At 39.7% G+C, this 25,569-nt stretch overlaps 1 protein-coding gene across 1 annotated transcript in view; it reads right to left on the bottom strand.

The window, feature by feature from the left end:
* Window positions 1–25,569, bottom strand: part of FRMD3 (FERM domain containing 3) — a gene marked incomplete at both ends in the record, with an annotated part of 305,970 nt that overhangs the window by 137,443 nt on the left and 142,958 nt on the right. Inside the window, one exon of the mRNA XM_079705929.1 lies at window positions 20,918–21,022. Within this exon, the coding sequence (XP_079562055.1) occupies window positions 20,918–21,022 (105 nt within the window). The remainder of the gene's footprint in view (window positions 1–20,917; window positions 21,023–25,569) is intronic.

Genomic DNA, 25,569 nt, shown 5'->3' with positions numbered 1-25,569 from the left:
GTTTCAATAAAATCTACAGCAACAAAAATATCTGTAGATCAGGTATACTGAAAGTTATTGTCTATTCGTAAGTCAATCTACGTAAGAAAACCTCCATGGCTTTGTTACGGTGTTTTTTACTCCTTCAGCCATAACTGCTTTTGCTTTCTAGGTTCTTAGGGATGAGCAAAATAGAAGTAACTGCGAGCAGAAGAAACACTGCAGGGAACAGGAAAGCATAAGCACCTTTTTTTTCATAAGGGACCAGATTGTAATTATTTTAAGCTTTGTGATCCATATGGTCTCTGTCAGGACTACTCAGCTCTGCCATTGGAACACAAAAGCAGCCACAGACAACACAGAAATGAATAGAAGTAGCTGTGTTCCAAAAAAACTTTATTTACAAAACCAGATGAGGGCCATCCTGACCCTTGGGTGCCAACCTCTGCTCTACATCCAAGAAATCCATAATGCACACTTAAAGAAAAAGCTAGTAGTGGCCTGAAAATACAATCGAGTTTGTAAAAAGTATTTATTGCTGTGCATCTTAAAGTACAGTAAAATACCAAAATGCAATCATAAGGGAAATTATGGGATTCCTTCATGCTTGTTACAATGGAATTTACCACTGTGTAACATTTGCTGTCATGTCATATAAATTTAACAACACTATCAGCCAAATTTTTCTAAAGTCAAAGTTTTCCTAGTCGCCAGACCCATGGATCTTTTCAAACTGTTTAAAGCATGGAATAGTAAAAAGATAAGTTATAGATGTTGATAATATGGAGTAATGCATTTAAACAACCACCTATGGCGTAGATACTTTTAGTATCCCCATTTTACAGATAAAGAAATTGAGGCACAGGTTAAGGTCAAAGTCATACAAACAGCAAATGGCAGGGACAGGATGTGACCCCATCTTCCTGGTGTCAGTGCTCTTAGCACTTGAGCAGTAATGTCCTCTGATCTTCCCTCTTCTTGATATTTGAAACTGCAGCTCATTCCTTTTCATTAATTCTGTAACTACCCATGCTTCCAGAATGTCTCTCTCTCCTCATTCTGTTCTTTCTGCTCTGTATGTTCCTGGTCAGTCTCCACTGCAGGTTTCTCCTTCTGGACCATCCTTTAAAATATAGATGTTCTTCAGCTTTCAGATTCTCCTCTCAGTTTATACTCTCTCCCTCAGCACTGCAATCTATTTCTCAGGGCTTTAAAGTAGTGAGGACCCCATGGCTCCAAAAATCTCCATCCATGACCTAAAACTTTTTCAGTAAGCTTCAGATCAATACTTTCAACTATACCCTAAACCTCTCTACCTCAACATCTCACAGTCATCCCAACTCAACATGTCCAAAACTTATCAACCCACTCTTTTTGTACAGTTTATCTGGTAAATGGTTCTACTTGTGCTTGGAACCCATGTAAGAAGTCCAAACACTCTGCTGAAAAGGCCATGTGGAGAGGCCCCAAAAACACATGCAGAGGGAAGGGGCCCCCAAGCCCCACCTTCCAGTCATCCCCATCGAGGTACCAGGCATATGAATAAAGATGTCTTGGACACCCTCAGACCAGACCAGCCACCAGCTGAGTGAGCCCAGTCAACCCCATGCAGAGCTGAAGAATCACGCAGCTGAGCCCTGCTCAAATTCCTGACCCACAAAATCCTGAAATATAATAAAATTGTGTTGTTTGAAGCCACTAAGTTTTGGGGAGACTTGTTACACAGCAATAGATAACTAGAACTCTTCCTCCTTGTTACAGACTGAATGTGCCCCTGTACCACAAATTCACATGTTGAAGCCTAACCCCAATGTGATAGTCCTGAAGGTAAAGCCTTTGGGAAGTAATAAGGTTTAAAAAGAAGTCACAGGAGTATGACACACACGATGGGATTAGTGTCCTTATAAGATGACAAAGAAAGACCAGAACTCTCTCTTGAGCTCCTCCCACCCACCACCCCGCCATGTGAGGACACAGGGAAAAGGCAGCCATCTGCAAGCCTAAAAGACAATTTTTGCCAGGAACCAAATCCATCAGCACCTTGCTCTTGGACTATCCAGCCTCTTGAACTGTGAGAAATAAATGTCCTGTTTAAGCACCTAGTCTACGGTGTTTTCTTGTAGCAGCCCAAGCTGACTAAGACACTTGTCATCATTACCTCCATAACACACAATTACAAGCGAACTCTGAAAGATATCTGCTGGAGCATGAATGAAAAAGAAATAGGTCTGCTTCATACTGTCATTTCCTAATCTCCACTGTTTTTGTTTCTGCAAGTGATACACTATACTCATACTTATATTCCAACCTCTTCCCAGATGGACTTAAAAACTGTCTTTAAAGTTATATTGAAACTTCCAAACCTGCTCAGTCTCCATTCAGCTCTGATGTTCTTCCCTGCTGGAAGCCTCCAGTGAGTGCTTCTCTTTATAATGATGGCACTTAAACCTTACCTCTCTAATTAATTTCTACCTTCATCTGAACCAAACCCAGGAGGTTCCCACCACAAAGGAGAAAGACTGTCCTACATTGGATATCTTCCCATTTATTCTAACTCAAACAGAGATAAAATGGCATTTCCCAGCCTTACTTATTCTTTTGTCTGCCTTTTAAAAAAAGTTTCGGGACTTCCCCAGAGGTCCAGTGGTTAAGACTCCGCCTTCCAATGCAGGGGGTGTGGGTTCGATCCCTGGTCAGGGAACTAAGGTCTCACATGTCACAGGGTGTGGCCAAAAATTAAAAAAAAAAAATTTCAAGTGTACAACATAGTGGTTCAATAATTTTATACATTAAAATAATATCACCATGATAAGTCTGGTTACCGTCTGTCACCATACAAACTTATGACAACATTATTGACTATATTCCCCATGATGTACATTATATCCCCATAATTTATTTATTTTATAATTAGAAGTTTGTACTTCTTAATCTCCCTCACTTCTTTCACTCATTCTCCCACCCTTCTTCCCTCTGGTGACCACTAGTTTATTCTCTGTATCTGTGAGTCTGTTTTTGTTTTGTTTTGCTTTTTAGACTCTACAAATAAGTGAGACCAAGTACTATTTGTCTTCCTCTGACTAATTTCACTTAGCATAATACCTTCTAGACCCATCCATATTGTTGCAAATGGCAAGATTTCATTTAAAAATTTTTTTTATATTTATACATATAATCACATCTTCTTTATCCATTCATCTATCGATGGACACTTAGGTTGCTTTCATATCTTGGCTATTGTAAATAGTGATGAAATGAACACTGGAGTGTATATATCTTTTCAAATTAGTGTTTTTGTTTTCTCTGGGTAAATACCCACAAGTGAAATTGCTGAATCATATGGCAGTCTCACTTTTAACTTTTTGAGGAACCTCTATAGGGTTTTCCATAGTGGCTGCACCAATATACATTCCCACAACAGTGCACAAGGGTTCCTTTTTCTCCATTTTCTCACCGACACTTCGTATTTGTTGTCTTTTTGGTTACTGTCATTTTGACAGATGTGAGGTGATGCTTCATTCTGGTTTTAATTTGCATTTCCCTGATGATTAATGATGTTGGGCAGCTTTTCATGTGTCTGTTGGCCATCTGTATGTCTCCCTTGGAAAAATGTCTATTCAGGTCCTCTGCCCATGTTTTAATCTAGTTGTTTGTTTTTCTGATGTTGAGCTGTATGAGTTCTTTGTATATCGTGGATATTATTCCCTTATCTGATATATCTTTGCAAACTTCTTCTCCAATTCAGTAGGCTGCCTTTTCATTTTGTTGAGAGTATACTTCACTGTGCAAAAGTTTTTTAGTTTAATACAATCCCATTTGTTTACTTTTGTTTTTGTTTCCCTTGCCTGAGGAGACTTATCCAAAAGATATTACTAAGATTGATGCCAAAGTGCATACTGCCTGTTTTTTCTTCTAGTTTTATGGTTTCAGGTCTTACATTTAAGTCTTTAATCCATTTTGAGTTTATTTTTGTGTATGGTGTGAGAAAGTAGGACAGTTTGATTCTTTTGTGTAGCTGTCCAATTTTCTCATCACCATTTATTGAAGAGGCTGTCTTTTCCCCATTGTGTATCCTTGCCTCCTTTGTTATAGATTAACTGACCATCTAAGTGTGGGTCTACTTCTGGGATCTCTATTCTGTTCCATTGATCTTCGTGTCTGTTTCCATGCCAGTACCATACTGTTTTGATTATTATAGGTTTATAATATAGTTTGAAATCAGGGAGCATGATACCTCCAGCTTTGTTCTTTCTGAAGATTGTTTTGGCTATTCAGGGTCTTTTGATTCCATACAAATTTTAGAATTATTTGTTCTAGTTCTGTGTAAAATGTAACTGGTATTTTGATAGGGATTGCATTGAATCTGTAGATTGCCTTGGGCAGAATGATCATTTTAACAATGTTACCTCTTCCAATCCATGAGAACGGTATAACTTTCCATTTGTTTGTGTTGTCTTCAATTTCTTTTATCAATGTCTTATAGTTTTCTGAGTACAGGTTTTTTACCTCCTTACTTAGATTTATTCCTGGGTATTTTATTCTTTTTGATGCAATTGTAAATGGGGTTGCTTTCTTAATTTCTCTTTCTGATAGTTTGTTGTTAGTATATAGTAACACAACAGATTTCTGTATGTTAATTTTGTATCCTCCAACTTTATGGAATTCATTTATTAGTTCTAATAGTTTTTTGGTGGTGAATTTGGGATTTTCTATGTACAGTAAGTCCCCTACATACAAACGAGTTCCATTCCAAGCATGTTCATAAGTCCAATTTGTTCATAAGTCCAACAAAGTTAGCCTAGGTTCCCAACCAGCACAATCAGCTATATAGTACTGTACTGCAATAGGTTTATAATACTTTTCACACAAATAACACACAAAAAACAAACACAAAAAATTAAGAAAATGTTTTGTTTTGTTTTGTTTTTTGCAGTATGCGGGTCTCTCACTGTTGTGGCCTCTCCTGTTGCAGAGCACAGGCTCCAGATGCGCAGGCTCAGTGGCCATGGCTCATGGGCCCAGCAGCTCTGCGGCATGTGGGATCTTCCCAGACCGGGGCACTAACCCACGTCCCCTGCATCGGCAGGCGGACTCTCAACCACTGCACCACCAGGGAAGCCAAGAAAATGTTTTTTAATATTACAGTACAGTACCTTGAAAAGTACAGTAGTACAGTACAACAGCTGGCATACAGGAGCTGGCATTGAATGAACAGGCAAGAAGAGTTGCTGACTGGAGGAGGGAGAGGAAGTGGGAGATGGTCGAGCTGAAGGATTGTCAGCAATAGGAGATGGAGGGCAAGCTGCAATTTCACTCACGCCTGACGATGATGTCACAGGTTCTGGTTCCTTGCTGGATTCAATTCTATCTACCCTCTTGAAAAAACGATCCAGTGTTGTCTCGGTAGTAGCTTTTTTTTTCTCATCATAGACGACACAGTAGCACTGGATTGCATTCTGAACGGCTGCTGCAACCTTCATGTACAGTTCAGGTCCTGTGCCTCAAAAACTAACAGTGCCTCCTCAAATAAAGAAAATCCTCTTGCTATTTCCTGTGTCATGAATCTCTTCGGTTCTTCAGTTACTTCTTCTTCCTCTTGTCTCTCTTCATCCTTCCTCTGGGCCGCCAATTCCATTAGGTCTTCATTAATAAGCTCCTCGTGCTGTACAGCAAGGAGTTCAATGAAGTTGTCCTCTTGCGGATCTAGCTTGAAATAAAGATGCTGTTCTACTGTACTCTATACAGTACTGTACAGTAAAGTACACAAAAGCACAACCACTTGTAGAGGATGCATGCACGTGACAGTGTATGCCAGACATGTGAAGTAACTTATGTATTGGACATGCGAACGCACATTTGCATCTTTGAAAGTTCACAACTTGAAGGTTCATATGTAGGGGACTTACTGTATAGTATAATGCCATCTGCAGTGACAGATTTACTTCTTCCTTATCAGTTTGATTTCCTTTTTTTTCTTTTTCTTGTCTGATTGCTGTGTTTAGGACTTGAATAAAAGTGGCAAGAGTGAATACCCCTGTGTTGTTCCTAATCTTAAAGGAAAAGCATTCAGGTTTTCACTGTTGAGTACGATGTTAGCTGTGGGCTTGTCATACATGGCCTTTACTATGTTGAGATATGTTCCCTCTATACCCACTTTGTTAAGAGTTTTTATCATAAATAGATGTTGAATTTTATCAAAAGCTTTTTCTGCATTTATTAAGATGATAATATAATTTTTATTCTTCAATTTATTAATGTGATGTATCACATTTATTGATTTACAGATATTGAAACATCCTTGCAACCCTGGCATAAATCCCACTTGATTGTGGTACATGATCCTTTTAATGTATTGTTAAATTTGGTTTGCTCACACTTCGTTGAAGATTTTTTTTAAACATCTTTATTGGAGAATAATTGCTTTACAATGTTGTGTTAGTTTCTGCTGTATAACAAAATCAATCAGCTATACGTATACGTATATCCCCACATCCCCTCCCTCTTGCGTCTCCCTCCCATCCTCCCTATCCCATCCCTCTAGATGGTCACAAAGCACTGAGATGATCTCCCTGTGCTATGCGGCTGCTTCCCACTAGCTATCTATTTTACATTTGGTAGTGTATATATGTCAAGGCAACTCTCTCACTTTGTCCCATCTTACACTTCCCCCTCCCCGTGTCCTCAAGTCCATTCTCTATGTCTGCAGCTTTATTCCTGTCTGGCCCCTAGGTTCATCAGAACCATTATTTTTTTTTAGATTCCATATACATGTGTTAGCATACGATATTTATTTTTCTCTCTCTGACTTAATTTCACTCTGTATGACAGTCTCTAGGTCCATCCACCTCATTAAAAATAACTCAATTTCGTTTCTTTTTATGGCTGAGTAATATTCCATTCTATATATGTAACACATATTGTATATCCATTCATCTGTTGATGGACACTTAGGTTGCTTCCATGTCCTGGCTATTGTAAATAGTGTTGCAATGAACCTTGTGGCACATAACTCTTTTTGAATTATGGTTTTCTCAGGGTATATGCCCGGTAGTGGGATTGCTGGGTTGTATGGTAGTTGTATTTTTAGTTTTTTAAGGAACCTCCATATTGTTCTCCACAGTGGCTGTATCAATTTACATTCCCACCAACAGTGCAAGAAGGTTCCCTTTTCCCCACACCCTCTCCAGCATTTATTGTTTGTAGATTTTTTGATGATGGCCTTCCTGACCACTGTGAGGTGATACCTCACTGTAGTTTTGATTTACATTTCTCTGATGATTAGTGATGTTGAGCATCCTCTCATGTGTTTGTTGGCAATCTGCATATCTTCTTTGGAGAAATGTCTATTTAGGTCTTCTGCCCATTTTTGGATTGGGTTGTTTGTGTTTTTGATATTGAGGTACATGAGCTGCTTGCATATTTTGGACATTAATCCTTTGTCAGTTGCTTCATTTGAAAATATTTTCTCCCATTCTGACGGTTGTCTTTTGGTCTTGTTTATGGTTTCCTTTGCTGTGCAAAAGCTCTTAAGTTTCATTAGCTCCCATTTGTTTATTTTTGTTTTTATTTTCATTTCTCTAGGAGGTGGGTCAAAAAGGATCTTGCTGTGATTTATGTTAAAGAGTCTTCTGCCTATGTTTTCCTCTGAGAGTTTTATAGTGTCTAGCCTTACATTTAGGTCTTTAATCCATTTGGAGCTTATTTTTGTGTATGGTGTTAGGAAGTGTTCTGATTTCATTCCTTTACATGTAGCTGTCCAGTTTTCCCAGAACCACTTATTGAAGAGGCTGTCCTTTCTCCATTGTATAATCTTGTCTCCTTTATCAAAGATAAGGAGACAATATGTGCGTGGGTTTATCTCTGGGCTTTCTATCCTGTTCCATTGATTTATATTTCTGTTTTTGTGCTAGTACCATACTGTCTTGATTACTGCAGCTTTGTAGTATAGCCTGAAGTCAGGGAGTCTGATTCCTCCAGCTCCATTTTTTCCCCTCAAGATTGCTTTGGCTATTCATGGTCTTTTGTGTTTCCATACAAATTGTGAAAAAGAATTTTTCTAGTTCTGTGAAAAATGCCATTGGTAGTTTGATAGGGATTGCACTGAATCTGCAGATTGCTTTGGGAAGTATAGTCATTTACACAATGTTGATTCTTCCAATCCAAGAACATGGTCTATCTCTCCATCTGTTTGTATCATCTTTAATTTCTTTCATCAGTGTCTTATAGTTTTCTGCGTACAGCTCTTTTGTCTCCTTAGGTAGGTTTATTCCTAGGTATTTTATTCTTTTTGTTGCAGTGGTAAATGGGAGTGTTTCCTTAATTTCTCTGTCAGATTTTTCATCATTAATGTATAGGAATGCAAGAGATTTCTGTGCATTAATTTTGTATCTTGCCACTTTACCAAATTCATTGATTAGCTCTATTAGTTTTCTGGTAGCATCTTTAGGTTTCTCTATGTATAGTATCATGTCATCTGCACAGTATCATGTCATCTGTAAACAGTGACAGTTTTACTTCTTCTTTTCCAATTTGGGTTCCTTTTATTTCTTTTTCTTCTCTGATTGCTGTGGCTAAAACTTCCAAAACTATGTTGAATAACAGTGGTGAGAGTGGGCAACCTTGTCTTTTTCCTGATCTTTGAGAAAATGGTTTCAGTTTTTCACCATTGAGAATGATGTTGCCTCTGGATATGTCACATATGGCCTTTATTATGTGAGGTAGGTTCCCTCTATGCCTATTTTCTGGAGAGGTTTTTATCATAAATGGGTGTTGAATTTTGTCAAAAGCTTTTTCCACATCTATTGAGATTATCACATGGTTTTTCTCCTTCAATTTGTTAATATGGTGTATCACATTGATTTATTTGCATATATTGAAGAATCCTTGCATTCCTGGGGTAACCCCACTTGATCATGGTGTATGATCCTTTTAATGTGTTGTTGGATTCTGTTTGCTAGTATTTTGTTGAGGATTTTTGCATCTATGTTCATCAGTGATACTGGCCTGTAATTTTCTTGTTTTGTGGTGTCTTTTGTCTGGTTTTGGTATCAGGGTGATTCTGGCCTCATAGAATAAGTTCAGAAGCATTCATTCCTCCTCAATTTCTTGGAATAGTTTGAGATGGATAAATGATAAATGTTTGGTAGGATTCACCTGTGAAGCCATCTGGTCCTGGACTTCTATTTTTTGGGAGGTTTTTTTTAAATTACTGATTCCATTTCATTACTGGTAATCGGTCTGTTCATATTTTCTATTTCTTCCTGATTCAGTCTTGGAAAATTGTACATTTCTAGGAATTTTTCCATTTCTTGTAGTTTATCCATTTTGTTGGCATATAATTTTTCTTAGAAATCTCTATGATCCTTTGTATTTCTGTGATGTCAGTTGTAACTTTTCTTCCTTTGTTTCTGATTTTATTTATTTAGGCCCTTTCTCTTTTTTTCTTGATGAGCCTGGCTAAAGGTTTATCAATTATGGGTATCTTTTCAAAGAACCAGCTCTTAGTATCATTGATCTTTTTCATTGTCTTTCTAGTCTCTATTTCATTTACCTTTGCTCTGATCTTTATTATTTCTTTCCTTCTCCTAACTTTGGGTTTTGTTTGTTTTTCTTTTTCTAGTTCCTTTAGATGTAAGTTTAGATTGTTTGAGATTTTTCCTGTTTCCTGAGGCAGGTTAATATTGCTATAAAGTTCCCTCTTAGAACTGCTTTTCCTGCGTCCCACAGATTTTGGATCATTGTCTTTCCATTTTCATTTCTCTCATTTTTTAAATTTCCTTTTTGATTTCTTCACTGACCCATTGGTTGTTTAGTGGCATATTGTTTAGCCTCCATGTGTTCGTGTTTTGTGTTTTTTGGTTTTTTTCAGTTTTTCTCCTGTAGTTGATTTCTAGTCTTATAGAACTGTGGTCAGAAAAGGTGTCTGATATGATTTCCATCTTCTTAAGTTTATTGAGACTTGTTTTGTGGCCTAGCATGTGATCTATCCTTGAGAATGTTGCATGTGCACTTGAAAAAATGCATATGCAGTTGCTTTTGGATGGAATGTTCTATATATATCTATTAAGTCCACTGGTCTTGAGTCTTGTTTAAGGTCAGTGTTTCCTTATTTTTTTTAAATTGGGGTATAGCTGTTTTACAGTGTTGTGTTAGTTTCTGCTGTACAATGAAGTGAATCAGCCATATGTATACATATATCCCTTCCCTCTTGGACCTCCCTCCCACCCCCCCATCCCACCCTATCTAGGTCACCACAGAGCACCAAGCTGAGCTCCCTGTGCTATACAGCAGGTTCCCACTAGCTATCTGTTTTACACATGGTAGTGTATATATGTCAATGCCAATCTCCCAGGTCATCCAGGTATCACACACCCCTCCCCACCATGTCCACACATCTGTTCTCTACATCTGCGTCTCTACTCCTGCCCTGCAAATAGGTGCATCTGTACTATTTTTCTAGATTCCACATACATGCATTAATATATGATATTTGTTTTTCTCTTTCTGACTTACTTCACTCTGTATGACAGACTCTATGTCCATCCACATCTCTACAAATGACCAATTTTTTTTCCTTCTTATTGCTCACTAATATTCCATTGTATGTATGTGCCACATCTTCTTTATCCATTCGTCTGTCAATGGACATTTAAGTTGCTTCCATGTCCTGGCTATTGTAAATAGTGCTACAATGAACACTGGGATGCATGTGTCTTTTTGAATTATGGTTTTCTCAGGGTATATGCCCACTAGTGGGATTGCTGGGTCATACAGTAGTTCTAGTTTTAGTTTTTTAAGGAACCTCCATACTGTTTTCCATAGTGGTTTTATCAATTTACATTCCCATAAGCAGTGCAAGAGGATTCCCTTTTCTCCACACCCTCTCCAGCATTTATTGTTTGTAGATTTTTTGATGATGGCCATTCTGACCAGTGTGAGGTGATACCTCAGTGTAGCCAGTGTTTCCTTATTGATTTTCTGTCTGGATGATCTGTCCATTGATGTAAGTGGGGTGTTAAAGTCCTCTACTATTATTGTGTTACTGTCAATTTCTCTCTTTATGTCTGTTAATATTTGCTTTATGTATTTAGGTGCTCCTCTGTTGGGTACATATATATTTACAATTCTTATATCTTCTTCTTGGATTGATCCCTTGATCATTAGGTAACATCTGTCTTTGTCTCTTCTTACAGTCTTTGTTTTAAAGTCGATTTTGTCTGATATAAGTCTTGCTACTCCAGCTTTCTTTTCATTTTCATTTGCATGGAATACTTGTTTCCACCCCCTTACTTTCAGTCTGTGTGTTTGTCTTTAGATCTAATGTGAGTCTCTTGTAGACAGCATATATATTTGTCTTATTTTTGTATCCATTCAGCCACACTGTGTCCTTCAATTGGAGCATTTAGTCCATTTACATTTAAAGTAATTATTGATAGGTATGTACTTATTACCATTTTGTTAATTGTTTTGGGGTTGTCTTTGTAGTTATTTTTTGTTCCTTTCTTCTTTTGCTCTTTTGTGATTTGTTGACTGTATCCAGGGTCCCCAACCCATGGGACATGGACTGGTACCAGTCCACAGCTTGTTAGGAACCGGGCCACACAGCAGGAGGTGAGCGGTGGGCAAGCGAGCAAAGCTTCATCTGCTGCTCCCTGTTGCTTGCATTACCACCTGAACCATCCCCACATCCCCGTCAGTGGAAAAATTGTCTTCCATGAAACTGGTCCCTGGTGTCAAAAAGGTTGGGGACTGCTGGACTATATTTAGTGTTATATTTGGATTCCTTTCTCTTTTTTGCATGTGTATCTATTAAAGATTTTTGGTTTGTGGCTACCATGAGGATACACACACACACATACACACATGCACAATTTTTAAAGTTGCTGCTCTCCAAAGTTTGAATGCATTCTAACAACCCTGCATTTTTACTCCTCTCTCCACATTTACTGTTTTTGACATCATATTTTGCATCTTTTTGTTTTGTGTATACCTTAACTACTTATTGTGGATATAGATGATTTTACTACTTTTGTCTTTTAACCTTCCTACTAGCTTTAAAAGCGATTGATCTACTACCTATACTACATGTTTGTCTTTACTTATGAGATTTCTCGTTTCATAGTTCTAGTTGTGGTCTTTCCTGCTTAGAAAAGTCCCTTTAACATTTCTCATAATGCCAGTTTAGTGTTGTTGAACTCTTAGCTTTTGCCTGTGTATAAAACTCTTTGTCTCTTCTTCAAATCTAATGGGAACCTTGCTGGGTAGACTATTCTTGGCTGTAGGTTTTTTTCTTTCAGCACTTTGAATATGTCATGCCACTCCCTTTGGCCTGCAAAATTTCTGCCAAAAAGTCAGCTCATAGTCTTGTGGGAGTTCCCTTGTACACAACTAGTTGCTTTTCTCTTGCTGCTTTTAAGATTCTCTTTTTATAACTAAAATGGCAAAAGTTAAAGATAATGTGTATTGGTGTGGAATTCTTTGGGTTTCTTTTGGGGGGCTCTTCATGATTCCTGGACCGAAATGTCTTTTTTCTTTCCCACATTAGGGAAATTTTCAGCTATCTTTTCTTCAAATAAATTTTCTGACCCTTTCTCTCTTATCCACCTGGGACCCCTAAAATACAAATATTAATATGCTTGATGCTGTCCCAGAGATCTCTTAAACTATTCTCATTTTTTAAAATTCTTTTTCTTTTTTTTTTCTGTTCAGCTTGGGTGATTTCCACTACTTTATCTTCCAGCTCACTGATCTGTTCCCCTGTATCATCTAATCTACTGTCAATTCCTTCTAGTTTATTTTTTTAGTTATTGTGTTCTTTAGCTTTTTTGTGGTTCTTTATATTTTCTAACTCTGTTAAATTTCTCACTGTGTTTATCTTTTCTTCTCTCAAGTTTGTTGAGCATCTTTGTGATCATTAACTTGAACTCTTTTTCAGGTAGATTGCTTATCTCTACTTTGCTTAGTTCTTCTTCTGGGGTTTTGTCTTATCCCTTCATTTGGAACATATTCCTCTGTCTCCATTTTGCCTAAGGTTGGTTACATTTCTCACCATTCTATCAGTGTCCTTGTGATAGAATGAGTTCTCCAAAATGGCTGCTGCCAGTGTCTATGTCCCTAGCAGGAGTCCCAATTGCCTCCTGCCTCTCCAGGAGGCTCTCCAAGATCACCAAGGGGGTCTGACCCAGGATCCTTTCAAATGACTGCCTCTTCACTGGGACTTGGAGTGTATGAGATTTTGTGTGCACCTTTTAAGAGCAGAATCTGTTTCCTACATCCCTCTGGCTCTCCCATATGCAAGCCCTGCTTGCCTTCAAAGACAGATGTTCTGGGGGCTCATCTTCCTGGTGCAGGACCCCCAGGCTGGGCAGCCTGATGTGGGCCTCAGGGTCCTCACTTCATGGAGAAAACCTCTGCAATTGTGACTATCCTCCTGTTTGTGGGTCACCTTCCAGGTGTGTGACCATACTGTGTCTCCACCCCATCTACCTGTCATGTTATGGTTCTTTCTTTGTATCTTTAGTTGTGGAGGATCTTTTCTCCTAGTCTTCAGGTTGTTTTCATAGATAGCTGCCCTGTAAACAGTTGTAATTTTGGTATGCCCATGGAAGAAGGTGAGCTAGGGTCTTCCTACTCTTCCATATTCCCAGAAGTTCTTCTTTATGTTTGCCTTTTGACCTGAACAAGATAACCAGTTCATGAGTTTGGTCCTCCCCACCACTAAAATTTTAACATCTCAATTGGCTAAGTGACTTCCAGATTGCAACCTGTCTTTATCAGGCATCCCATTCCTTCCCAGGAGAGGACATCAGGTGTAGATAGAGTCAATGATGAGCAATAATTTTAGTTAAACACCAAGTTCTGCTTTCTTCTGAAAGAATATGACAATTTCCCCAAATCTGTCAGTGTTAATACCTTGGACCACAATTGAACCACTACACAATATATCCAATTTTCAAGCTGTTGATAGTGCTGTGTTCCTTGTAACTTGAGTACCCAAAGTCTTTTCCTGGAAAGCCAAGTTACTTGTCCATACCCCTCCCAAAACAGACATCCAAGTACTCTTAATATTTAATACCCCTGAGACTCAAAAGTAAAAGAGGACTCATTAAGCAAATTCATGACCAGTGGCTTGAGGCAGCAATACAGCCCTCCTCTTTAGTGCAGGGTTGCCCTAGATCTCAGATACCACTCTCATTCCTAGTTTCGAGCATCTATGAAGCAATTTCCCCAGGAAGTAGCCTTTCAAAGCAGGAGCAGCTGGTGGGACATAATGCTGTCTAGCTTCCTGGCACCATCCCCAGAGTGAAACTTCAAATCACTGGGCCTGTTTTTTTCCATTCCATGTCCTCCCCAAAGCTGCTTCCAGAAAAAGCAAATTGCTCTAACATAGGCAAGGTCTTTTCCCATTATTAACAAGACTCACTGATAGGCTCACTTGTTCTTTCTGGCTGCCAACATAAAAACCTCAGGGCTGTAATTGTATTTGGAGGGAGGAGGCATTAGCGTTCAGCATGTCCTAGCATCCATGATTTCCCAGGTCATCCTATCAGAAAGGACATCTGGCGGTCACATGACACGGAATGCCCTAAAACAAGGGTGCTTTCAGAGATTGCCCCAGGGGTGTGGATTTCCAAACTAAATTTGTTGTCTTTGGGTATGAGTCAGAATAGCCCTTAAGTTAGAAAAGTCAATGACAGTCATGTAAGTGGGTTAAACAGATGCTTAGATATAGGGAAGTTAAAAATCAAAAGCATTGCGTTCAATCTCCCTGAAGTCTATAAATCAAGTCCTGGTATAATTCCTCCACTGGCTGGCTAGGGTTGGGGTACTTCCTCAGTTCTAAGGCACTGGGGGTGACTTCCCTAGCTGGGTTTGGGAAAGAGGGAAGTGTGGAAGAATAAGAAGGGAAACCAGGACAGTGGACATCTCAAACCATAGCCATAGAAAGTAGAATTATGAAACCGAACTAATTATTTCAAAACTTCATCTTTCCAAAGGGAAGTTACCCTAGCACCTGAGCAGAAGTGGTAGAAAGATTATGCTACATTTAAGAAAAAATATCTGGACAAGCCAAGTAAGATCTTTTTCTTCTGGAATTATTGCTTCCAAGTCTTCTAAACTTGTAGTCCCAGCTTCTCTCCCAATAAAATGAGGAGGATACTACCCGCATTTTCTCTAATCTTAGGCAACTAAGATTATATGAGTTATTCAGAAGATAAATGTGGTGGAAATTCAAGAGGACTCTTATTGACCAGTATTCAATCTGTCCCATCCTACATCACATTTTTAAAATAATGGAAATTCTGGGCCCTTGCTATTAAAATAGCAAAATATAGTCATCATTTACTGACTCAGTCCTCACCACTCTCACAGCATATGGGCATGAGACATCTTGTCAAACATATGGTATTCCAAATGTAATAGTGTTAAATATTTAATATTCCACAATGGTGTACCATAAATCAAATTGTGAAGAGTTGTAGGCAAACCACCAACTCCCACAGCAGAGGTAAGTTCCACTTCAGGCTTTCTAACTAACTTGATTTTTTCTTGATTAGCTTTCTATCCAAATAATTCATTGTTTTATTTTCCATTGAGAAAAAGTACACGAGCTGGTAAAACAAAACAAAAACAAAAAACAAACCAATGCTTGTCAATTAATCTCTGCTTAAAACTCTCATGTCAGCATATTGTTGTGTCTTTGAGCCCTTTTTTTAAATCAGGTTCAGGTTTTTTTTGGGGGTTTCCACAGAAAAACCCAAATGAACTTTTTGGCCAACCCAATAATTATCCAAGGTTCACTTCCTCCCTCTTCTCTCCCCAAAGATCATAATAATGGCTATCCTGCCTTTAAAAGAAGTTATTGTGAACATTTCTAGGTTTTAGACTTGCCAATCATGGCTATATTTCCTCCTGCAATTGTCTCACCTAGACCTAGCTAATACATAGGAAAAGTAATAATAACAATTAATAATAAAAATAACACATAACATGTACTCCATATATATCATTGTTAAGCATTTACATAGCTTATCTCGAATTCCCATATCAACCTTACATCTAGGTACTGTTATCGATATTAACAATCAGGACAAAGACTCAGAGAAGCTCAATAACTTGGTCAAGATCACACAGCTTTCTAACCAGCAGAGAGGGGATTTACTTTGCATCCTTCTGAGTACAAAGTCCAAGCATCCTTATGAGTACAAAGTCCAAGCCTCTTTCTGAGTACAAAGTCTGTACAGTTTTGTATAGCAACTACTTTGCAATCCATGTGGAAGTTACACTCACACTGTATCTTCAAAATCAAAAGGCTATAACGGCTATATTGTAGGGGAAAACAGAACTATTCAGGCAGCCCTCTAAGCAATTTAGTGAATACATCAGAGAAGATGGTTTTGATTTGGAGTGGCCCTTATTTTTTCCACTAATCTACTACCTGAGTCTGGACACTAAAAATTAAGGTAAACCAAGTCAAAATATAAAGAACAATGAAGCATATTAACCCAGAGGCTTAAGTTGAAAATATAATTTTAGTCATACAGAAAAGTTGCAAAAATAGCATAACAACTCATTTACCTTAGTATTAGCATCTTATATAGCCATGAGCAATTATCAAAATTAAGAAACTAATATTAACCCAATACTATTAACTAAACTACAGACTTAATCTGGAATTCACCAGTTTTCCCAACTACTACACTTTTCTCTGTTCCAGCATCCAATCCAGGATTCCATATTACCTTAGTTGATGCATCTCTCTAATCTGTGAGAGTTCCCCAATCTTTTCTTGTCCTTCATGACCTGAACAGCTTTGAAGACTATTGGTAAGTTGTTTTGGAGAATGTCTCTCCCTTTAGTTTGTCTGATGTTCCCTCCAGATTTGAATGAGGTTATACATTGTTGCGAAGGATACCACAGAGACAGAGTGCCCTTCTCAGTGCATGGTATCGGGGAGTCCATGACATTGGTATTTCTTTTTATTGCTGACATTAACCTGATCGCTTGGTTAAAGTGGTGTCTGCCAAGTCTTTCCACTATAAAGTTATTCTTTTTCCCCTTGTTTCAATAATTCAAAAATACCAGGCTCGGGCTTCCCTGGTGGTGCAGTGGTTAAGAATCCACCTGCCAATTCAGGGGACACAGGTTCGAGCCCTGGTCCGGGAAGATCCCAAATGCTGTGGAGCAACTAAGCCCGTGTGCTACAACTACTGAGCCTGCACTCTAGAGCCTGCGAGCCACAACTACTGAGCCCACGTGCCACAACTACTGAAGCCTGTGTGCCTAGAGCCTGTGCTCTGCAACAAGAGAAGCCACTGCAACGAGAAGCCCGCACACCACAACAAAGAGTAGCCCACGCACCACAACAAAGAGTAGCCCCTGCTCCCCGCAACTAGAGAAAGCTCACACGCAGCAACGAAGACCCAACGCAGCCAAAAATAAAACAAACAAACAAACAAAAAACATTAAAAAAAATACCAGGCTTAGGGCAGGAGGGAAGAGGATTCCTTGAGACTGTGCAAATATCCTGCTTCTCCTCAAACTGTTGCCCATTAATTTTAGCATTCATTGATCGATCTTGCCCACAACAATTATTATTTTGGCACTGTAATGGTAGATTTCTATTTCTCTCATTCCCCTTACAATAATTAATTGGAATTCTTCTGTAAGAAGAGCTGCCTCTTCTCCCCCTTTTATTTATTTATGCAGTTATTTATTTATATCAGTATAGTCTCATTGATATTTATTTCATTCTAAGGATTATAATCCAATGCTATTGTTATTTGTTTTTTTAATTAATTAATTAATTTTTGGCTGCATTGGGTCTTTGTTGCTGCACGTGGGCTTTCTCTAGTTGCAGCGAGTGGAGGCTACTCTTCATTGCAGTGCATGGGCTTCTCGTTGCAGTGGCTTCTCTTGTTGCAGAGCACAGGCTCTAGGCACACAGGCTTCAGTAGTTGTGGCACATGGGCTCAGTAGTTGTGGCTCGCAGGCCCTAGAGCACAGGCTTAGCAGTTGTGGGGCATGGGCTTAGTTGTGCCATGGCATTTGGGAATTTCCCGGACCAGGGCTAGAACCCATGTACCCTGAATTGGCAGGAGGATTCTTATCCAGTATGCCACCAGGGAAGCCGCCTGTCATTTGTTTTTGAACTCCAATTGTTCCAGTTTTGGTCACTGGCAGTTCTTTCACATCGGCTCTGTGCCTTTCCTAGTGCTCCACATTTTGTTTTTGAGTAATTTTTTACTTCCTGGTGCCACAAGATGCTCCAAGCTCACCTTGTGATTTCACTACCCCAGCCCTAGAATCAGCCTTTTCTGCAAGGAGCCCTTCTTCCTTTTATTAGAGCATGGCATTTGAAACCAAGATCTGAAGGCTAGGTGTACTTATTACTACAGTGGTGTCATTGCCTCTAAGTCATCTCAGCAGGTGGGACTTGGAAATATATGTATACTTACTAACCCCCCACCCTAATACACACACACTCACACACACACACCCCTTATATTTATTTCTGTATTTATCTATGTATATTAAAAAACATGGTTTCATATTGATACCCCTGATTCTAATTCTAAAGACTTTGCTTAATATTTTATCCAGTATCTCCCCAATGAGAGGGTCAAGAGGAATGAAAAAGGCTTATGCATTTAAATGGTGTCCAGCTATTGTGTGGACTAAGGGTCAGCAAACTATGGCCAACTGCCTATTTTTGTGAAATACTTTCACTGGAAAATGTTTTATTGGAACACAGACACATCCGTTAATTTAGGTATTGTCTATAGCCAGTTTCCACTAGAAATTAATAATTGAGTAATTACAACAGAAGTTTTTTGAGTTACAAAGCTGCAAATATTTTCTATCTAGCCCTTTACGGGAAGGGTTTACAGATCCCTAGTCTAGGCTATGTTTCAAATTTTCATCTGAGAGATGAAATGGAAAGAGTACGGGTTCAGATTCCATCCTTCCTCTTATAATTACTAGCATAGGCAAGCCACTGACTCTGTGCCTCAGTTTTCCCTTCCTTGAAGTGTTTTGGGGAACACTAAAAATCATATGATAAAATTCCTGGCATATAATAAATGTTCAACTAATGGTAGCCAGAGTTACTTCTGCAGGTGGCTTTTTAGAATTTTGCACAAAAATAATCTATTTTCAGTGGTGCTTAGATGACTAATATAGTTCACAGAATCTGTTTGGCCATGGGGACTCTGAACCATAATTCTAAATTCAAATACTCACTGCATCACTTACTACCCGTGGGACCTTGGGCAAGTAACAATGTTTTTGAGCCTGTTTCTCCCTCCATACAAGGGTAATATATTCATAGGCCATAAGAAATTATGTCTATAAACATCTTTATGCCATGGTCCCCCAAACTGGTCAGGAGACAAAGCTGGGATGAATGCATCAAAATTAGAATCAAGATGTCCAAAAATACATCTTCCTGACCCCTAGCCCCAGGAATTCTGATTCAGGAGGTCTAGAATAAGGTCCACACTAAGGATTTTTAGCAAATACCTAAACTGACTTAGTTGCAGGGCCAGGCCTGGAAATCACTGTTACTCAGTAGTAAACACCACGCAAATTCCCTCCGTGATCTCATGTCAGCTCTATATCCTCACAGTGTCCTGCTACCTTCCTCTCACTCAGATAAATGCTTGGCCCATTCAAGGCTTCCTCAAGTGCTCCAGGAAACCAAAATCTCCTTCTTCTGAGCCACTGCATTATATCCCTTTATAGAGGATTAGGTCCTACTGAGAGGTCAATAAGATTCTCCATGTTTCAGAAGATTAATCTATTCCTTCAACATCCTCCTCCTTTACAAAAATACACTCTGAGAGTCTCTCCTTCATGCTATTAGTCAGTAAATACAAAACCAAGAACCAGGTGAGGTTGCGAGGAGGGGAAAAGGGGACAGCAAGATGACCAGAGACACTGGTAAGGAGGAGAGCAAATTAAAGAAGGGAGTCATCCTCAGCTAACCCCTTCACACTTTGCCCTGCTTGTCAGTAGGGCACGGTAAGAAACACAGGCTGGAGCAGGTACAGGGCCTTTTAACCCATAGCTGGGACCCACAGTAGGGTTGAGGAATGAGAAACCCTAGGTGGTAGGAGCTGGGATGGAGATTCCTGGGGTCTTTTGATGTGAGGGACACGCATCACTGTGAGTTCACACATGCCATACCCGAACACTCTTAGGCTGGTACACTGGGTCAAAAGCCAAGACTCCGCTGCTCACTCTTATGCATCAACAGAGACCAGGAAGGATAGGTGTGTCCAGGAGCAGGAATACAATGGAGGCTGTCAAATTTAGTAGTGCCCAAGGAGCAGCTTGCAAACTATCTTAACCCATCATCTGCCAAAGCTTTTTTTAAAAATGAGGTAAAATTAACATAAAATTAACCATTTTGGAGTGTACACTTCAGTGGCATTTAGTACACTCACAATGCTGTATATCTATCACCTATATCAAGTTTCAAAGATTTTCAACATCCCCAAAAGAAAACCTCATGCCATTAAAACAGTCACTCCCTTGTTCCTCTCTCTACCAATAACTTTTTATAGTGAGGGGTGGATTTTCTCTGTAATGAGATTTTATGTAGCCACTGTTTGAGAAGCTTTGGCAAACTCTGGGTTCAAAGGGCACAAGAACATTCTCTCTTCAACCAGGTGGGAGCAGCTTTCTGGAAAGCCCTAATGTTAAGTTTCCCTTCCCCCTGTCTCATTCAGTCCAGTGGGAACAGTGCCAGATTTTTATACACAATTACACGCACACACACACATGCGTGCGCACACACATACCCAGGCTGGTAAGTTTCATGTGGTCAATAACCATGAGAACAAGTGTACCACAATTGCTCTGAGAAGAACCTATTCAGCACCCCAAAGCCTGAGTGACCGCCCCCAAATGGGTCCAGATAGTGGTCAGCTCTTACCCGCTGCTTCTCTGGGTCCACAAAACGAATGCCAAAGTAGTCCTTCTCCAGCAAGCTGTAGTAGTTGCAGATGTGGTCAATAAGAAACTGCCCTTTGGTCTCCCTCTGCAAAAGAAGCACATTTATGTTTCAGCCAGAGTTTGCCTTGTACATTCATGTCTAAAATGTGCCTCATTCCCTCCAATACGTCTGTGCTAAGACAGATGAATTCACTCACCCTGCTCTCTGGAGCAGGAGCTTCCAAACTCTTAACTGCAATCCACAGTGAGAAATTCATTTTATACTGTGAGCCATTACACACACACACACACACACACACACACAAAACCAAAGGAACACCAAAAAGGGGAAACAAAAGGATACCAAACAATACCCTGCCTAGGTGCAACACATTCTACTATGTTCTATTTTATCCTAGTGTATGCCATTTAATTTTTCTAATGTTATTTATGATTCAGAACACTGATTTCACAACTCAATACCTAGTAGAGATCCACAGTTTGTAAAACCACATGCAATTCCAAATACAATGCACCTGGCTGCTTGCTTTAACTGCTCATTCAGTCCTCACAACAATCCTGCAAGGAAGGTCCCGTTTTACACCTGAAGAGAGGCTCAGTGGCTTACCCAAAGTCACACAACATGTACGGAGCAAAGTAGGATTTGACCCAGGTCACCAGGCTATAGAATCCAGGCTCCATGCCACTTTGCCTCTCTGGAACATTGGTTAATGTACTGTGACTCTGCTAGAACACAGGGTCTGTATGGTATGGAAATGCAATGAATGTATCAGATAGAACACCCTAACTCCCACCAGGAAAGGTGCAAAACTTGCTGCCTCAGGCCTCACAGCCTCCATATCACACCCATAAATCAACATAGAAAGGCACTGAGGTAGACTGGGGCGGGGAGTCCAGGAGTGGGATTCAGAGACAGGTCTGGGTGACCTTGAGCAAACTCCCCAGCTGTTTCCACATCAGTAAAATGAGTTGGTTAGACTAGATTTCTAAGTTGGCTAGATTATTTTTCCTTCTAAAACTCTATGAGTAAGAGAAGTATTAGCCAAATCTGATTAAGATAAATACCATTACAACAAAACTCCTTAAGAGCAAAGACCCTTCCAAGCCCTCATCAGGACATTTGATAACTTTCTGCTTCAATCAAAGTTGCTGACAGACCCATGGAATGTTTTAGGGATGGAATGTGACCTACAAAAATAAATGAAGAAATGAGAGACATTAAGTGAAGCCACTCTTCCAATCCACTAAAAATAATTTTGGAAGATCAGTTTGGTCTATGCTACCTGATTATCTTTTCTTTAGAAACAACTACCACCAGCTTGGGGAGCTGATGAAAAAGTCATTCGCTGGCCTGGGATGCACCCCACTGAACAAAGGACTGGGGCTTATTAGCACATACTGTGATATGAAGCCTCCATTTTCCTGAAATCACTTTTGAGTATAATTTTGGATGAGCTTTGAACCTTTACTTTCTTTATAAAAGAACCCATTTGACGTAGCTCACAGGCAACAAAACATCAAAATGGAACTTGTTTTTAGATTTCTGTAATTGTTTTTAACCCAGAAGGCTCAAACAACAAGCTATATCTGATGACAGCTAAATTCAATGCCCAGAATATAATCAATGGATATAGTTTCTTTCATAGATTTATTCTGCAACCCATCCCTCTTAGAGGCTGCTGCAGGATCAAATCACTGAAACTAACACATGAGTTCATCATTTTATGATTGGATTGCCAAGCTCTCCAAAGCAGAATTTACTATGGTGGACTACCCCCCAACATATGCGAGACACACAAGACATGTGGGTTAAGGCAATGCCTTGTAATGACTTGGGACCTTGATTGTGTATGACAGCTACCGTGCCCTGAAGAAGATGTAGTACTCTGAAGCACAACAAAGATTATTTTTTTTAATGATTAAACACAGCAACCAATATATACTCAACAGCAATATCTCAGACTACCTAAGATCCTTGAGAGAAGGAAATACCACAGCAGACAATGTAATGACTGGATAATACAACTGCGTCTGAAACAGAGGTCAATGCCTTCCGCAAAAGCAGGTGAGGCCAGTTCCCATGGGTCCAGGCCACCAGGTGGGTTCCAGGTCTCTGATCCTCAGAGCACCACCCTCAGTCCAGCAATACTGTAGCAAATTCAGCATCACCCGGGAGGGAGCTTGTTGGAAACACAGAATTTCAGGCACTGTCCCAGACCAACCTAACCTAACTTGCATTTCCCTCGGTTATTGATATGCTCATGCAAGTTTGAGAAGCATTGGTCTAGAGGAATTTCCCCAACATGGGAAAAGTGCAAAAATTGTACCTGTCTCCAGAGCCCACTAGGAAGAATGCCCATTTTCCCTTGAGAATTGTCCATTCCTCAACTCAAAAAAATCAAAGGTTTTTCCAGTCTAGAGAACACAAACTGCCCCTGAACCTGCAGGCTGCCAGCCAACCTCATCATCTCGAGATGCTCTATGTCGCTTCTTCGTGCCAAGGAAGCCAGTTTACAGCCTCACGTTCTGCTCTGTTCCACTCCTGCCTGGAGAGCTGGACAATGTTAAGTCATGTAAGTACCTATCATTATCATTTCTGTGCATTAAGCCCAGCTCTTGCACTAAACAAAAGGCCACCCAGGCCCAGTACCAAGAGTTGAAAGAGTTTGTTCAGGTATGTTATGTGAGGATGCAGAAGTCCAGCTGCCAGCCTCACACATCTCACTTCAGGGAAGGAGCTTGGGGGTGAGCACTGGTTCTTCCCCCTACCTCCCACTGCTGGAACTCTGTTGAACTAACCCAAACCCTCCGCTCACTTCCTCCTGGTGTTTCTGAGGGGAGAGGTCATTGTTCACACCCTATCCTGCTACCTAAGCCAGTACCTGGCACACTGAGTGTGATCGAATGAATAAATGGGGCACTGCTTTCTCTCATGAAAAACTTGGGTTCTGGAAACTAACAGTGAGCCTCAGGTAAGACAACACAGTCCTCGTGTTAAAGACTCCTCAAACTTAGTACAATTAGCCAACTTTCACCCTAATCCATCAAGGTCTACACAGAGAAGTGCTAACCAAAGATTTCAAGTATAAGGACTTCTTTTCTAAGGACTTCTTTTTAATGTCAAAATTTTATTGATTCTCTGACAAGATACTGGTTATATTTCCAGTACCAACTGAAGAGGGGAAAAAAATCAAATAGCTAATATAACTTCCTTAGAGCTGTTACCCAAGTTGTGTTTTATTAATCACAACAGCATTTCACACATGTGGAAAACAATAGGGCACAAATGTGTGAGCAGGGCCTCCTACAGGGGTCAGCTGGATGTTATGCCTCAAGAAAGTGCCTGAAATATAGACTTTTTTTTTTTAACATCTTTATTGGAGTATAATTGCTTTACAATGGTGTGTTAGTTTCTGCTGTTTAACAAAGTGAATCAGTTATACATACACATATATCCCATATCTCTTCCCTTTTGCGTCTCCCTCCCTCCCACCCTCCCTATCCCACCCCTCTAGGTGGTCACAAACCACCTAGCTGATCTCCCTGTGCTATGTGGCTGCTTCCCACAAGCTATCTATTTTACATTTGGTAGTGTATATATGTCCATGCCACTCTCTCACTTTGTCACAGCTTACCCTTCCCCCTCCCCATGTCCTCAAGTCCATTCTCTAGTAGGTCTGTGTCTTTATTCCCGTCCTGCCCCTAGGTTCTTCATAACCTTTTTTTTTTTAGATTCCAGAAATATAGACTTTTGATGCCATCTCTAAATGAGGTTATACAGTCTCAGGGTTGAAAGAATAATTTGTTCACCATACACAGTTAAACTGGTGTCCCAATACTGGCTCTCACCACCTATAGTGCACAGTGAATTGATATTTTTATAAAGACTATACTAAAATATTGTAAATATAGTTGTAATATTTTAATGTGTTAAAAAATCTAAACCAATCTAGCCAAGGTGTGGTCTGTGGACAGTGCTGGAATGTAAAATCTTTGTTACCAGTCTTTCATAAGTGGAGAAATTAAGAGTAATTTATTTTATTGTGTTTTCTACAAGTATTAGTCCAAATCAGATCGGGGGAACAAGATCTAGTTCTAGTTTCTCACCACAGACAGTTTGATGTGCTGATCTAAACTGGGCTGCCATGTTTGAGGGTTTGGTTTGGGATTTCTTTACCCCAGAAACCTCAAAGTATGAAGGGGGCTAGGCCCTCTCTCCATCTTCCTTGTCCAGTTTTTGTGGACAGTTCTTGGTATGCGTGTGGATCCCTGAACTCCTTACAATAATCCCACATTCTCTCAGCGTTCTCTCCCACAGACTGGAAAGGAACCTAATTTTTGTAATCACAAACCAGACTACTTTTCAGAAAATCCCATCTCTCCTCCCCACCCCAAAGCATGTATTAGAAAGCCTTAAGCAAGTCATGAAATCTCTGAGGCTTAGTTGCTTCTTGTATGAAAGGGGAATAACAATGATAACTTCCAAATCTACCCCACCATATTATTTTGAGGCTCATTCACATATTTGTTAAGCATCTATTATACAGCAGGTATTGGGATAGGAATTAGAGAAAAATAGTGAGCAAAACACAATTTATAATCTCATAGACCTTAAAACTCTGTGGTTTGTAA

The sequence above is a fragment of the Hyperoodon ampullatus genome (assembly GCF_949752795.1).
Source record: "Hyperoodon ampullatus genome assembly, chromosome: 6".
Lineage (NCBI taxonomy): Eukaryota > Metazoa > Chordata > Mammalia > Artiodactyla > Ziphiidae > Hyperoodon > Hyperoodon ampullatus.
This window is presented reverse-complemented; position numbering and strand designations above follow the sequence as displayed.